General features: G+C 51.5%; 5 protein-coding genes across 5 annotated transcripts; 3 read left to right on the top strand and 2 right to left on the bottom strand.

The window, feature by feature from the left end:
* Window positions 1–1,167: 1,167 nt before the first annotated feature.
* Window positions 1,168–2,680, top strand: BDP55DRAFT_562633 (Pyoverdine/dityrosine biosynthesis protein-domain-containing protein; the record flags this gene model as incomplete). Its single annotated transcript, XM_060570172.1, has 2 exons — window positions 1,168–1,974; window positions 2,030–2,680. 2 exons carry the CDS (start codon window positions 1,168–1,170, stop codon window positions 2,678–2,680), a joined length of 1,458 nt encoding a protein of 485 aa, XP_060424405.1.
* Window positions 2,681–4,564: 1,884 nt separating this feature from the next.
* On the bottom strand, window positions 4,565–6,598 carry BDP55DRAFT_707465 (benzoate 4-monooxygenase cytochrome p450; the record flags this gene model as incomplete). The annotated part of the gene is made up of 9 exons (XM_060578073.1): window positions 4,565–4,840; window positions 4,896–5,074; window positions 5,133–5,522; window positions 5,569–5,679; window positions 5,726–5,832; window positions 5,884–6,065; window positions 6,121–6,271; window positions 6,342–6,486; window positions 6,536–6,598. 9 exons carry the CDS (start codon window positions 6,596–6,598, stop codon window positions 4,630–4,632), a joined length of 1,539 nt encoding a protein of 512 aa, XP_060424404.1. The 3' UTR covers window positions 4,565–4,629.
* A 768-nt stretch (window positions 6,599–7,366) lies between these two features.
* BDP55DRAFT_679100 (amino acid/polyamine transporter I) lies at window positions 7,367–9,804 on the top strand. Its single transcript, XM_060576028.1, has 10 exons — window positions 7,367–7,624; window positions 7,684–7,704; window positions 7,760–7,808; window positions 7,865–7,940; window positions 7,999–8,189; window positions 8,256–8,290; window positions 8,347–8,467; window positions 8,515–8,861; window positions 8,924–9,046; window positions 9,115–9,804. Exons 1-10 carry the CDS (start codon window positions 7,523–7,525, stop codon window positions 9,649–9,651), a joined length of 1,602 nt encoding a protein of 533 aa, XP_060424403.1. The 5' UTR covers window positions 7,367–7,522; the 3' UTR covers window positions 9,652–9,804.
* On the bottom strand, window positions 9,805–11,187 carry BDP55DRAFT_619646 (mannitol 1-phosphate dehydrogenase; the record flags this gene model as incomplete). Its single annotated transcript, XM_060571321.1, has 2 exons — window positions 9,805–10,385; window positions 10,443–11,187. 2 exons carry the CDS (start codon window positions 11,185–11,187, stop codon window positions 9,832–9,834), a joined length of 1,299 nt encoding a protein of 432 aa, XP_060424402.1. The 3' UTR covers window positions 9,805–9,831.
* Window positions 11,188–11,825: 638 nt separating this feature from the next.
* Window positions 11,826–13,129, top strand: BDP55DRAFT_619643 (Alpha/beta hydrolase fold-1). The gene is made up of 3 exons (XM_060571320.1): window positions 11,826–11,840; window positions 11,940–12,578; window positions 12,637–13,129. Exons 2-3 carry the CDS (start codon window positions 12,221–12,223, stop codon window positions 13,026–13,028), a joined length of 750 nt encoding a protein of 249 aa, XP_060424401.1. The 5' UTR covers window positions 11,826–11,840; window positions 11,940–12,220; the 3' UTR covers window positions 13,029–13,129.
* The last annotated feature ends 12 nt before the right edge of the window (window positions 13,130–13,141 follow it).

Genomic DNA, 13,141 nt, shown 5'->3' with positions numbered 1-13,141 from the left:
CCGGACATCGTGTCCCGGTCCAGAAAGCCGATCGGGAAAGGCGCGTTTTTGTCTACTCGGGGCTCCCCTGTCCCCACAGCCGCGGGAGGATCCTGCCGGTGCGGAATCTGGCCCCCTACTAGTCAGGCTTTGCGACTATGTTCAACGGTTCAGCCAATCCATCTGCCGCGGCTTAACCTGGGATGAACCAGACTGTCAAGAGACTAGCCTGACGTTGGTGGCTCGATTCTTTGTCTGTTTTCGCTCAAGTGGTTCCCTTCCCACACTGGTACGCCTCTCAGAGGATCCAAACCAGGATCTATCCACCTTCCCTTGACGACTCCCGCGCGGCTGCAACTTAGATCTTGCACTGGCCAGTGGCCACACACTTGATTTCTCTTTTGAGTCCTCAGCCGGCTATGCCAGGCAGGTGTCCACCGTGACGTGGGTCGTTAGCTGTCAGCCCTTCAAACTTGGTCCATGTCCCGATGGAGCGCATGAGTTTCCTGATCCTGATGGGGCCGTTCCTGGGTGGTGGGGTGGCGGCACTGACTCGATCGACGATGGAAGCCGGATGAAGGTTAGGAAAAACAATCAAGAGTGAAGAGGGAGAAAAAAGAAAAGAAGGCCATGCATGGTATGACAGCCACTGACAGGGCTGGGATGCCGGGTGCATTTTGATTCCGTGGGCAATCCTTACCATCTTACCATTCTTCTAGACGTTTTGCTATTGACCCCTAGTGGCGACATTGAGTATCGAACAACCACGGGAATTGTGGATGAACAGCACCGGAATAAGACCGTTATGGGCCTTGATATGGGGGATGGCCAGATGTGACCTGACGCAGCTCCGAGCCCATCACGGCCAGTGCCGCGACTTGGCCCGCTGCTCCTTGCCATGACCCTTTCCCTGTGATCGTCATCTCCGAGCAAGTCTGTATGCAGATGCAACGTTGGCAGACCATGCCGCGAAAGGAAGCTGGATATAAGCCGGTTGCGTCTCCCGAGACTTTGGAAAGTTCTCCTCTACTAGACCAGGCTCAAATTGCATTAAGACCCAGCTGCATCTGCCAGCCTTAAACTTACTTCGATCGTCGTTTATCTTGTTATTCAAGCTTCCCTTACCCTTACCCTTACCCTCCGTACTCTCTCAGCCCCCTAGCCTCTACTTCGGCCATAGTCAACGACATGCCTTCTCTTGTAGAGACACCGGTTCGCCAACCGTCACCAGAGGTCCAGCTCATCTCAAAGGTGGCACCTCAGATGATGGACGATGAAGCCCTCTCAAAAGCTGCCGACATTCTGGATATCATCTGCCGCTACCGCCTTAGACGCCCACACGAAACATGCCCTGCCCAGCTTGAGGGCAGACTGGGTTTCCTCTCCCAGATCTACAGAAAAGTCAAGACACAGAGCCCGATCCGCATGTGCCTTCCCGCTTTCCCTTTCAAGTCGCCCAACACAAAAGACAAGGTCCTCAGCCGTCTGCCGGATAAGGCCGAGGAGTTCTCTCTCGCAAACCTCAACGGTCTTTGCTCTGCAATCAAGGATATCTACGAGCCTGGCGCGAAGTTGACCATCATCTCTGACGGTCTTGTGTACAACGATCTCCTCGGCGTTGCCGACAAGGAGGTCTGGTCATATGGAGAGACTTTGCGCGGTATCGCTGCCGAGAAGAACCTGCTCAACATCGACTTCTCGCGCCTTCAGGACCTCGTTCACCTTCCTAACCTCCCTAACAAGCTCGAGGAGATCACATATGTTGCGAACGCCACCAACTTCCGCCGCGCCCTTCTCAACACCTTTGGTCGATCTGAATACGACCCTTCCACCGAGATCTCCAAGAACGAGGATACTTGCCTGACATATCGCGGGTATATCAAGTTCCTCGAGACCGATCTGCGCCATGTCTATCCCGTTGGAGAGGACCGATCCAAGACTAAGTTCAAGACTGGCATCGAGTACATTTCCAAGCAGATGCTACAGCGTGGTGATGTAAGTTGCAACACGAGTCAACCGTCCTTTTCGAATACTGACATTCCAATTATAGGCCTTCGCTCGCGCTGTTCGTGAGAACTTCCGCGACCACATCCGCCTGTCCATCCACCCCTCCACCGGCGAAAACAAGATCTCCATCAGCCCTCTTCCCACCTCTTCCTACTACACGACCCCCTGGCACTGCTCGATCGCCTTCGATCTGAGCGGCGCGATCACGACCGGCCCCCGTGCCGACTTCGAGAACGACCCTAAGTATGAACTCGTCTACGAGGACGGCAGACCTAGCTACTTCCGCGAGAAGAGCGAACTGATGCAATGGAAGTCGGACGTTGTCTTCGAGCCCATGTACCCCTGCGGTCTTCTCATCCGCCCGGCCCCCGGCTCCAAGAAGCTTTCCATCCACGACGTCGAGGCGCAAAAGGTCCGCGCTCTGTCCGAGGTCAACTCCCCCGTTGTCATGAGGGGGTTCACAAAGACCAAGGATCGCGACCTGTTCGTCAAGAAGTCAGAGGAGTTCGGCACTCCCTTGCCGTGGAAGTTTGGTCTCGTCCTGGAGGTGAAGGACCAGGGTGCCGATACCCGTGGTCTGAACAACGTTCTGTCAGCCGAGTGGATGCCATTCCACTTCGATGGGCTGTTCAAGACCCACAAAGTGCCCCAGGCGGACGGAACTGAGAAGCTTCTTCCCAACCCTCCCAAGTAAGTTACATCCCCGCTGTGGCGAACCTGTCAAGCGAAACCTTCATGAGCTTCTTTTTCTAACATACCGAAAACAGGTTCCAGTTTTTCACCTCCATCACCCCCTCACCGAGTGACACGGGCTTCACCCTCTTCACGCCCTCCAGACTCCTCTTCCAGAACCTGCCTCCTCACCTGTCTGTGGACAAGCTTAAGGAGCTCACCTGGAGCGTCCAGACCAGCTCCTTCGACTCTACCAAGATGGGCGGCCTCCCTCTTGTCGTCGACCACCCCACTACCGGAGAGCCTTGCATCCGATACCACGAGCCTTGGCCCCAGTCCAAGACTGCCTTTGACGCCACCGACGTGGTCATTGAGGGCGTGAGCGAGAGCGAGAGCACTGAGATCTGCAACATCATTGACTCGCTCCTCCACGACAGAAGAAACACCCTCTACTTCTCTTGGCAGCAGGGTGATCTGCTGGTCAGCGACAACATCTTGGCCATGCACACTCGCAGTGACTTCACGGCTGGCTCTCCCAGAGAGATGTGGCGCATCCACTTTGATTAAGGAATGAATCATTTGATCTTGGGTCTGTTTTGATATGCAAGGAAAAGTTTGGAAAATTGGCATTAGTGGTGTTAGTTTAGGATTCCCTCTCTGTTCTGATTAAGCTCGGCATAGATACATTTTTAGTCTGAAGCGATTGTATCAATTTTTATTCATGAATTATAACACGGGTCTCAAGTGTAAATGACAGCGTGCGATGACTTGAAACGTCGCTTCTGAACTAGGCACATCCCATCGCCGTATAATCCTTCGTGGGGCCGTTGTGGTTTCATGCTTTCACAAGATTTGAAGTTACATTAGAACATAGTCACGATTAGTGATCATAAGAGTCAAGACGTCAATCGGAATTCAAGAGTCATTGATACTCATGTAAATTCACCCTGAAGTATGGGAGTATCTAGATCTGGACACTCCTAAAATCCGGCGATTCTCAATCCACCTCATAATGAGACGCTGGGATCTGGATTCTATGGGGCGAGCTATGCTACTAAGAAGTCAGTAAAGCACGATTGCCGTATGTTTAGAGCATGATTACAACAGGACGAAGTCGGAACCAGGTTGCACCATATTAGCGGCCAGGGAATCAATGGATATGATTGTTATGTTAATTCCGGCAAGCCGATCACACCACCCAGCAGACGCTCAATAGACGCTGTGCCACACAACACGGCATGTGGGCGTTGCATAGTATACTGGGCAATACTAGAGAACCCTGAAGACAATTCGGAAGTTTTAGGAAGACGCGCCCTCTTCTGGTGAAACATGTCGGTTCATGGGTAAGATGCATCATTGTGGGTAGTCGAAGAGACCATAACCCACCGCGGATGTATTGCTACTAGTCTATTTCATCTGTGGATCCGTTGTTGGCCAGACTGTTTTCTAGTCTAGATATTCAGTCCCTTCAAGTCTAGACTCAATAAATTTCATCGAGTCCATTTTTTGTAAGCTCGAATAGAATGCCGGTTAAGTCTAAGAGTGCGTAAGCATGTGTAAGGTTCAGAGATTCAGCCGCCCAACGAGATAGTGTCGGGAACGGGCTGCAGATCGCTGTCCGAAGCCAAGACACTAGGTTGCCGGAACCCCGGCCGCGGCAAAAGTTTTTATCGACTCCGGGGCCACAAGATGCTTGCAGGTTGTGAGGTTGATAAGGTACAATGCTGCATGCAATGTGACGAGCTGAGATTTAGAGAAGTCGTTGGAGCCAGGGGATTGCCACAAGCAGCACAACCAACACGCGTTGCGCACCCCTGAGCAAACATTGGTCAAGGAACAGGTACGTTTTTGGATCTGTGGTACGGATACGGAGGGCAGAGACGGATAGGTCACGGATTTGTTTTGTTCCTATCTATTGGCGACAGCGGAGAAATGGAGCCCAAGTATTCTCAACACTACACTCCAATTCATCTAAACGCGTCTTCGCGGCATAGTCTTGATCAGCAGAGGTTCGGCTACTGCAGCTGAAACCCACTCCTTTCTCTTAGGAAGTTGCACCGACTGCCAGTCTGCATTAGTCAGTCCAGTAACCTGCGCGGATCTGGGGTGTCCATCGGCAGGGGTGAGTTCAAAGTTTGCAACCAACTTTGCGACAGTAATGTAAAGTTCCAGGTAAGAAAAGCTGAGTTCGCTTGTTAGTGACCATGTACCCACATATTTGAGGCTAAATCACTGACTGGTTTGCAATACAAGTATTTGCACCTTTCGAAAAAGGAATGTAAAACCTGTCTCGTAATACATCTTCCGTAGTGTTTGAGCCAGAATCGTCTATCCAGCGGTAGGGGTTGAACAGCTCCGGATTCGGGTACGCGTACTTGTCTCGAAGATACCAGACTGGTGATGAAGTTATGATGGTCTAAGAGACCTAGGCTTAGAAATACTCAATCGCTTTTCGGGTCATACTGATGACTTACGCCTTCGGGAATAAACTTTCCGCAGAGCTCAACGCCACCTTGGGGAACCACACGCGGCAACATCGCGACGGATGCACCAGCCCAACGAATACCTTCTTTGACACAAGCTCTCAAACGTGGGATATTTTCTAGAGTATTGAAATCTGTGGGGAACCTGCGACATGCCAGGTCTTGATACAATTTCTCCTGATATGTCGGGTTCCATGAAAGAGCATAAAGAATGTGCGCGAGTGATGCAGAAGTGGTGTCGGTTCCAGGTCCGAGGTTCTCTTTGGCTTCTGAAAGGGCTGTTTGCGTTGGTACACCGGCTGACACCATGACGTTGAGGAGGTTGGGAAACTGCGACTTTCGGGCTGGATCTTTGTTTCTGACCCAAGCTTTGTACGTCCACTTGATGAGTTAGCCTGTCGACTCGCTTCAGAGAAGGCGTACGTACCTCATTGTATTGCTGAAGCCCTTTTATGGAGGATATTCGCGATCCCTCCATGTGACAAAGGAAATTCTCAACTCGCATCCAGATGGAATGTAAGACCGGGAAGTTCATGATCTAGATGATCAGCTTTTCGTCAACTTGAGGAGTTTATAGCATTCACCAGAGGCAGAAATGTCGCTTTCTCGTCGTTCTTTGCAACAAATGCAATTTCGTCCCCCTTTGACCAGGCAGAGACGGCCGACAATGCTTCGCCGAATGAAAATTCCGCTTTGGAAATTAGCCGGCGAACATAGGGCCGAGTCAACCATGGCGTCTCACATATGATATCTGCCTCAAGGGCGCGACAGGCAGGACCTATATCGAAAGAAACTTTTCTTTTTCCGACTGCCGAGATGAAATCGTGAACGTGATGAAGCATCAGTCCCTCGAGCTTTTCAATGTTGCTGCGGCTGAAGAGTTGGCCAAGGATCCTTCGCCTTTTGGCATGCTCTTGGGGATCTCTGCGAGGTGTCAGGAAACGAAAGCTGCGTATATCTCTGGAGAGTTGCAACAGACGTAATGGAGAAGAGTGCGGGATGTTCATCTTGGACGAATTCACCATAATTTCGGGGATCCTTCACAAATCCGCTGTTGACCTTGTGGACTGTGTCGTAAATATCGATAGAGTAGAACGATAGTTCATTGGGACCAATTCGAACAAGAGGACCTAGGAAGATGGTAGGATTAGATACCGCCCATAGTAATAATAGTGCAATTGAGGTGGTCGAGAGAGCTACCCAATGTCTCGTGCAACTTTGGGAGTTCGAGAGTGACATTGCCTCGGTATTCCTGACGGAAGGCCCAAATCAACCTCGAATAGCCTGCTCCCCACCCAGCATTCGGTATATTAAACAATGGGGATGCGTGAGCTCGAGTCACGGCCTGGAGAGTGTCAGAATAGTCTCATCGAACTCTTCAAGATGATAGCTACCTTGAACACTGTCACCACTATTAGACATAGAGCAGCCAGCGAAGTCAGGGCGAGGATAGCCATCTTGGCACAGAGACTTCAGAAAACTAAGAGAGTCACGGAGTCACAAGAAATCGGCGCCAAAGAAGTTCGCCCGATTTTCTAAGGTACATATTTACAGTGAGTTCTAGACTCAAAGCATCTAGAATATCCAAGGTCTACTCAAGACTGATCATGTCCCACGTTCCAGTGCATCGCGTTCTTTGAGTGCCGATTGCGTGATAGACCTCATGCCCAAAACCTATTGAACCATCCCCCAACTGGCAATCAACCCGGGGGTGCTTACGTTGACCTGATTGGCAGGGGACACGCAGGGCGCGGCGACATCCCAATAGCATACCAACCCCCGAAAAGAAGAAGAGACGTACGGCGAGGATGTCATGAATGAGATACCATCATCACCATGGGTGGTAAAGATCAATTCCGTCAATCCCGTAGCGCGTAGGCGGTTATTTGCGTGTCTCGATGTTTGTTAGAACCGCCTTGATGTGACTTACTCAGCGCCCCCTTCAATGTCGTAGTGCTGTAGATTGTACCATAGAGGGCATGGAAGTCAAGAAATTGGTTACAAAGTCATGAAGAAGCACACATCATACACATGAAGTAGCGAGCATTAATCTGTATGTTGACTTGTCAAAAGACTCATCTCGTTTCGTGTCACGAACTTGCTGCTAAGGCTCTTTCGTACGACCTACCGATGCCGTCATCCAGTCCCACATCACGCGACTAAATAAGTCAGCCATTGGCACATGCAGCAGTCGTTGGAAGATTTGTTTTTCTTCACGCGCAAAAGCCGAACATATCCGTCCCACTAATTAGATTTTTCAACGGCCCCTGGGCGGCCCGAATGCTCCATCTCCCATAAGACGACGTCCTCTCCACCCGCATTTGTTCGCTCCGACGTCGCTCATTCGCTCAGCTTGGACCAACATCGAGGACATCATCAATATGGCTGCAATGACAGAGCGCCAAGAGGAAGGCGTCGCCAAGGACGCAAATACCTTCCAAAGCGACCTAGAAGATGAGTCTACAAAAGATGACCGGGTGCTGGTAAGCATTCTTCAGCATTGATGCACTACATTTCGGCCAGCTGACCTCTGAATCCATAGGAAAACCTAGGCTATAAGCCGGTGAGCAGACGATTCCAAAGTCAGCCCACCTCACACAGATCACTCACTCTTCTAGGTGCTGCACCGGACATTCAACACGTTTCATAACTTTGCGACAACCTTCGGTATGCTGGTTACGTTCATTCTGCTGATTGTCTGTGTTGTTTCTGACTTCATTCAGCTGCTCTCTACTTCATTGGTGGAGTTCGAGTGACATTCTCTACTGGCATTGCTGCTGGAGGTAACCTGGCCTACTGGTATGTCCTTGTAACGGTACTTCCATACATGTTTTCGCAACGCCTAATATCCAGCTAGGACAAGTTTCATCGTGACTTGCGTGTTCACTTTTATCACCGCCGCGGTCATTGCAGAAATCTGCTCTTCTCTTCCACTCGCGGGATCTATTTACCTGTGGGCTGCTGAAGCTGGCGGACCCCGATTTGGCAGGTTCTTCGGCTTCATCGTTGCATGGTGGAGTACCACGGCATGGACGACTTTCTGTGCAAGTAAGTTGGCAATCATTCCTAGGGCTTCATGCACATGGATGAAGCTGAGTCGCTGACCCCTCTCAGGCAACACACAAGCCGCTGTTAACTACATGCTTTCGGTAAGGAATTGCGTAAGAAATCGATCTTCTCGTGACAGTCTCTGATTTTGCAACAGGAGATTGTTGTATTCAACCTCGACTTCCCTTCCGATTCCTCAAGCGTCAAATTCCGGGCTGTCCAATGGATCACTACAGAGATCATGTTGGCCTTGGCTGCCATTTGGAATCTGTTGCCTCGTGAGTCACTCCCACATGACTGCAGTGACACGCTAACAGAAGTCCAGCCCGCTACTTCAAATGGATTTTCTACCTGTCAACCGGGTTTGTCTTGTTGGATTTTGTTCTGAACATGATCTGGCTGCCAGTCGCAACAAGCAAGAGTGAGTATGGCTTCCGATCTGCTCATGATGCTTTCATGACCACCTACAATGGGACCGGCGCTCCGGCAGGTTGGAACTGGTGTCTCTCGTATCTTGCTACTGCCGGTATCCTCATCGGATTCGACGCGTCGGGTCACGTTGCGGAGGAGACCAAGAACGCAAATGTCGCTGCCGCTCGCGGTATCTTTTGGAGTACTGTTGTCAGTGGGATTGGTGGCTTCATTGTCGTAATCCTATTCCTATTCTGCGTTGTAAGTCGATGCCCCCCTTTCAAATGCAATGTAGAAGCCGGACTAAATAGATTGTAACCAAGCCTGATGCGGACACTCTTTTCTCATTCGGCGGCGCTCAGCCTTTTGTGCCATTGTACGCAGCCATTCTCGGAGAGGGAGGGCACATTTTCATGAACATTGTTTGCATTGTGGCTTTGTGGTTTGTAAGTCATCTTTACCGCCTCAATCTCAGCTTGTGCGCGTGTGTATCGAGTGCTTACTCAACCTCTAGAACACTGCGATTGCGATTTTGGCTGCATCGCGCCTGGTCTTCGCCGTAGCACGCGACGGAGTTCTCCCCTGGTCCCCGTGGGTTGCCAAAGTCGTCGATGGCCAACCCAGAAACGCCGTCTTAGTAGTCTGGGGCGTGGCCTCTGTCATCACCTGCACGATTCTTCCGTCTTCAGTCGCCTTCACCTCCCTCGTCTCGGCAGCGGGTGTGCCTTCGGCCGCTGCTTATGGTCTGATCTGTCTTTGCCGATTGTTCCTGACCCCAAAGCAATTTCCGAAACCCGCGTGGAGCCTTGGACGCCTCAGTAAGCCTTTTCAAGCGATCGCCGTCTTGTGGAACGGCTGGGTCGTTGCTGTGCTGTTCTCACCTTATGCCTTCCCGGTTGAGGCATCGACGCTCAATTATGCCCCCGTTATCATGGGCATTGTCACAATCTTCGCCATACTTTCTTGGTGGTTCATCCCTGCAGAAAGATGGCTGCCATCTCAAAGAATCCAGGAGACGTTGCTTGCGGGAGAACGACCGATTGAAGAGTAGGCGGAATTCGGTACCCGAGAGAAAATCGGCAAGCACTTCCTTCCCGGATAATAATCATTCAATAGAAACCTCTAATTAGCTAGATATGCATTATAATCAAAGAAAATATGGACGGTGTGGTCGTCGATAAATACATTTTTGCTCTACTCGCTAACAAAGCTTGACTCCTGAGCCTCATGCTCAAAGCTGCGCCCTCGTTTCACCGGATGGTTCCGTCGTCAACTCCCTCTTTCCTCTCTCCAACTCATCAGTCAAGTCGTAGTTCCAAATCCACTGCATTCGCTTAGACAGATTGTTGGCAACCCACTCAGAGTCCTCGCTTAGCTCTAGATCGTACAGCTGACCTGTCTCGTGGCTGTCGACGACGAGTTGCTGAGACCTCTCCCTCCGCGTCTTGTCGTACGTTGAGAATGCTGCCTCAAGTTGGCTGGCATCAGAGATGGATCCCAAGAGGTTGCCGAGGATATAAGCATCTTCAATCGCCATGCCCGCGCCAGATCCCTTGTGAGGCGTGGATGCGTGAGCCGCGTCTCCCAGCAGGCAAAGACGTCCCTCGTAGTATGTTGGACTGGGCGGGTGCTCGAATAGTGCCCACACGTCGGGCTTCTGCATAAGCTGGATGATTTGCCTGGACTTCTCGCCCCAGCCCTCGAAGTCGCGGATCATGTCCTCCTTATCCACGGAGACAACCCACTTGTCTGACTTCCACTCATCGGCACTGGCAAAAGCCACCACTAGACTCCTGATTAGCCATCGTTGGTAGACTGAAAATTGCAGATCGGGATTCTTACCATTCATAATCTTGCCCTTTGCGACAGAGAATGTCAAAATGTGGCCGTTTCTGCCAAAGTACATCTGAGCGTTCTTTGCCAGTTCTTCACCCAGAAGCTTCTCTGCCTCCTCCATAGGAATGAGCCCTCGATAGGCATACTTTCCAGAGAAGACAGCCTTGGATGCCGGGTGATCCTCGCCAAGCATCAAACTCCTTAATATGGACTTGATACCGTCACAGGCAATAACAGCGTCGTGGCGAGCGGTTGTACCATCATGAAAAGTGAGCAGCACGCTTTTGCCGTCATCTTCGTACTTTTCTGCCCTCTTGCCGAATACGGCAACTCCGTCGGGCAGTAATTTGACCAGCTCGTCCAAGAAGTGTGCTCTGTGAATACCAGTCTGGCCGGTCTCGCACTTTTGCCGATAAATGAGGTCGCCCTCTTTGTTCTTATCATTACAAGTCTGGCCGTACCTGAAATCGAACCAAACGTCCTGGTGGTCTTCTGATTCGTTGTGTGTTGCCTGGTTCTCGAAGGCTTGCCGCACGTGGGGTGAGATCAAGGACATGGCCCTCAGCGCATTGGGGCCGAAAGACACGCCTGCACCGATCTCGCCGAACTTGGGCGCCTGTTCATATAGTGTCGTCGGTATCCTGTTCTGAAGGAGTTGAAGGGCCAGGGTCAGACCTGCGATACCACCACCCACAACAGCCACATTGAAGGGCTTGTTTGGCGCCTGGCAAAACTCTTCTGGTGGTGCCATCTCGATCGAGGCAGAAAACTGCTGATGAAAACGAAGGTCAAAGTTTAAATGTGGTATTCTAGATGGTGGGCAGTTCAGACTAGGTGAAACGACCTCGTGTAGCTTTGCGAAACAGATCTCTTTCTTTAGTCTGAGGACTTGCACGTAGATCACAACGACGAAGAAATACGCAAAGATATATCGCTGGCACTAGTAAATAAGGGCCGAGAAAGCAGGCAATTTACCAAGGCTAACTGCTCCTTACTTCCTAGGCCGGCTACTCGGCTGGGACCTATGACGCTCTCGATGATTCTGGCTGACCCCGTTCCCCCCGGACCCCGGCCGCGACCCACGTTGCGCCAGTGCCGAAGTGCCCGAACGACCACGGAAGCACTGCATTGGTGACCCATCGGATGGGAAACTTCACTCGGCTGAAAGTCCTCAGCAGCTTGATGTTCCTCCATAGCACGGGTGTAGCCTATCGGATCGCGGGCTTTAGACATCGGGAATGGGGCCTCAAACGATGGACCAGGTGCCGAAGGCCAGCTTCGGGTGACGGCGCAAGCGTGCCACACGTGCATTGACTGCGGAGTATCATCTCGGCACTGGAGGGGGGGAAACGAGGGGAACTCCTTTGCTACTGTAGATCGCATATCTGACTATCCTTCAATAATGTGAGTCTCCGAAACTTAAAGTCGTTGTTGTGCAGTCTAGATCCTTTCACTGGGGGCTGGATGCTCGTAGCCATTGAGGACTAACACCGTCGACCCCAGGCGCCACAGCTGCCAACGCGTTTTAGTGTCCAAAATAGTACCAAATAGCAAGGTCATGCTGCCTCTACCCCGGACTCCGGTCCGAAGTCATCATGCCGTTGGTCTGGGGTAATTTGCTTCTGGTCCCTGGATCTCATCTCGCAGAGTTGAGATCCTCCCCGTGGGGAAAGGAGTTTAAAAATGGTGCAAAGGGTCCCACTGCTTCTGTCAAGCGACGAAGACAGTTCACACCAACCTACCACTCGACGCTAGGAAAACATCAGACGTTCTCACGATAAAAAATGACTGCTACCAAGCCCACCTTCATCTTCGTGCCCGGCGCGTGGCACTGTGCAACCAAATTCGAGCCAGTGACTTCGAAGCTCGAGGCTCTCGGGTATCCCACTAAGTCTGTGCAGCTCCCGTGCTTCGGTGCGGAGCCTCCGCTGTCAGATTTCCAGCCCGATGTCGCGGCCATTCGGCAAGAGATTGAGAAGAGTGTAGATGCTGGTGAGGATGTCGTCCTCTTCATGCACAGTTATGGAGGTATTGTGGGCTGCGAAGCTTGCCGCGGTCTTGGCAAGGCAGCTCGGGAGAAGGAAGGCAAGACTGGCGGCGTTGTAAGACTGGTATTCTGCGCGGCCTTCATGGTTCCAGAGGGTGAGTTTATGGCCAACAGAAGTTGACAAAGCCTGTGTCACTAACAAAGCACCTCAAGGAGTCTCACTATTCGATATGCTTCAAGGAAATCCGCTTCCTTGGTTCATCGTGTCCGACGACAAGACAAAGGTCGACCCCGCTCGTCCAGAGGAGATCTTCTACAACGACATGGACGAAGCCGCCATTAAGGAGGCGATCGCAGGACTCAAGCACCACAGCTACCAGACGTTCTACAGCAAGCTCACATATCCTGCGTACAAGGATATACCAGTGACCTATATCAAGTGCGAACTCGATAACGCGATTCCTCATCAAGGCCAACAGCAGATGATTGATACCTCTGGTGTGGATGTGACCGTTGAGACTATGCAGGCTAGTCACTCTCCGTTTTTGAGCAAGCCGGACGAGGTTATTGCTGCTTGTAGGAGATCGGCAGGCGAGAGCTTCTGAGGTGACACGGGGAGGGGGGTCATCAGGTGTCGTAGATACGCCATGCAAGTAATATGCAGGGTCTCAAGCTTGGGCCGCAGTACATCGCAGGACGGAAGCTCGGCTCAGATATT

The sequence above is a fragment of the Colletotrichum godetiae genome, assembly GCF_030913485.1.
Source record: "Colletotrichum godetiae strain CBS 193.32 chromosome Unknown BDP55scaffold_58, whole genome shotgun sequence".
Classification (NCBI taxonomy): domain Eukaryota; kingdom Fungi; phylum Ascomycota; class Sordariomycetes; order Glomerellales; family Glomerellaceae; genus Colletotrichum; species Colletotrichum godetiae.
The sequence above is the reverse complement of the archived record's forward strand: the minus strand, read 5'-3'. Positions and strand labels throughout refer to the sequence as shown.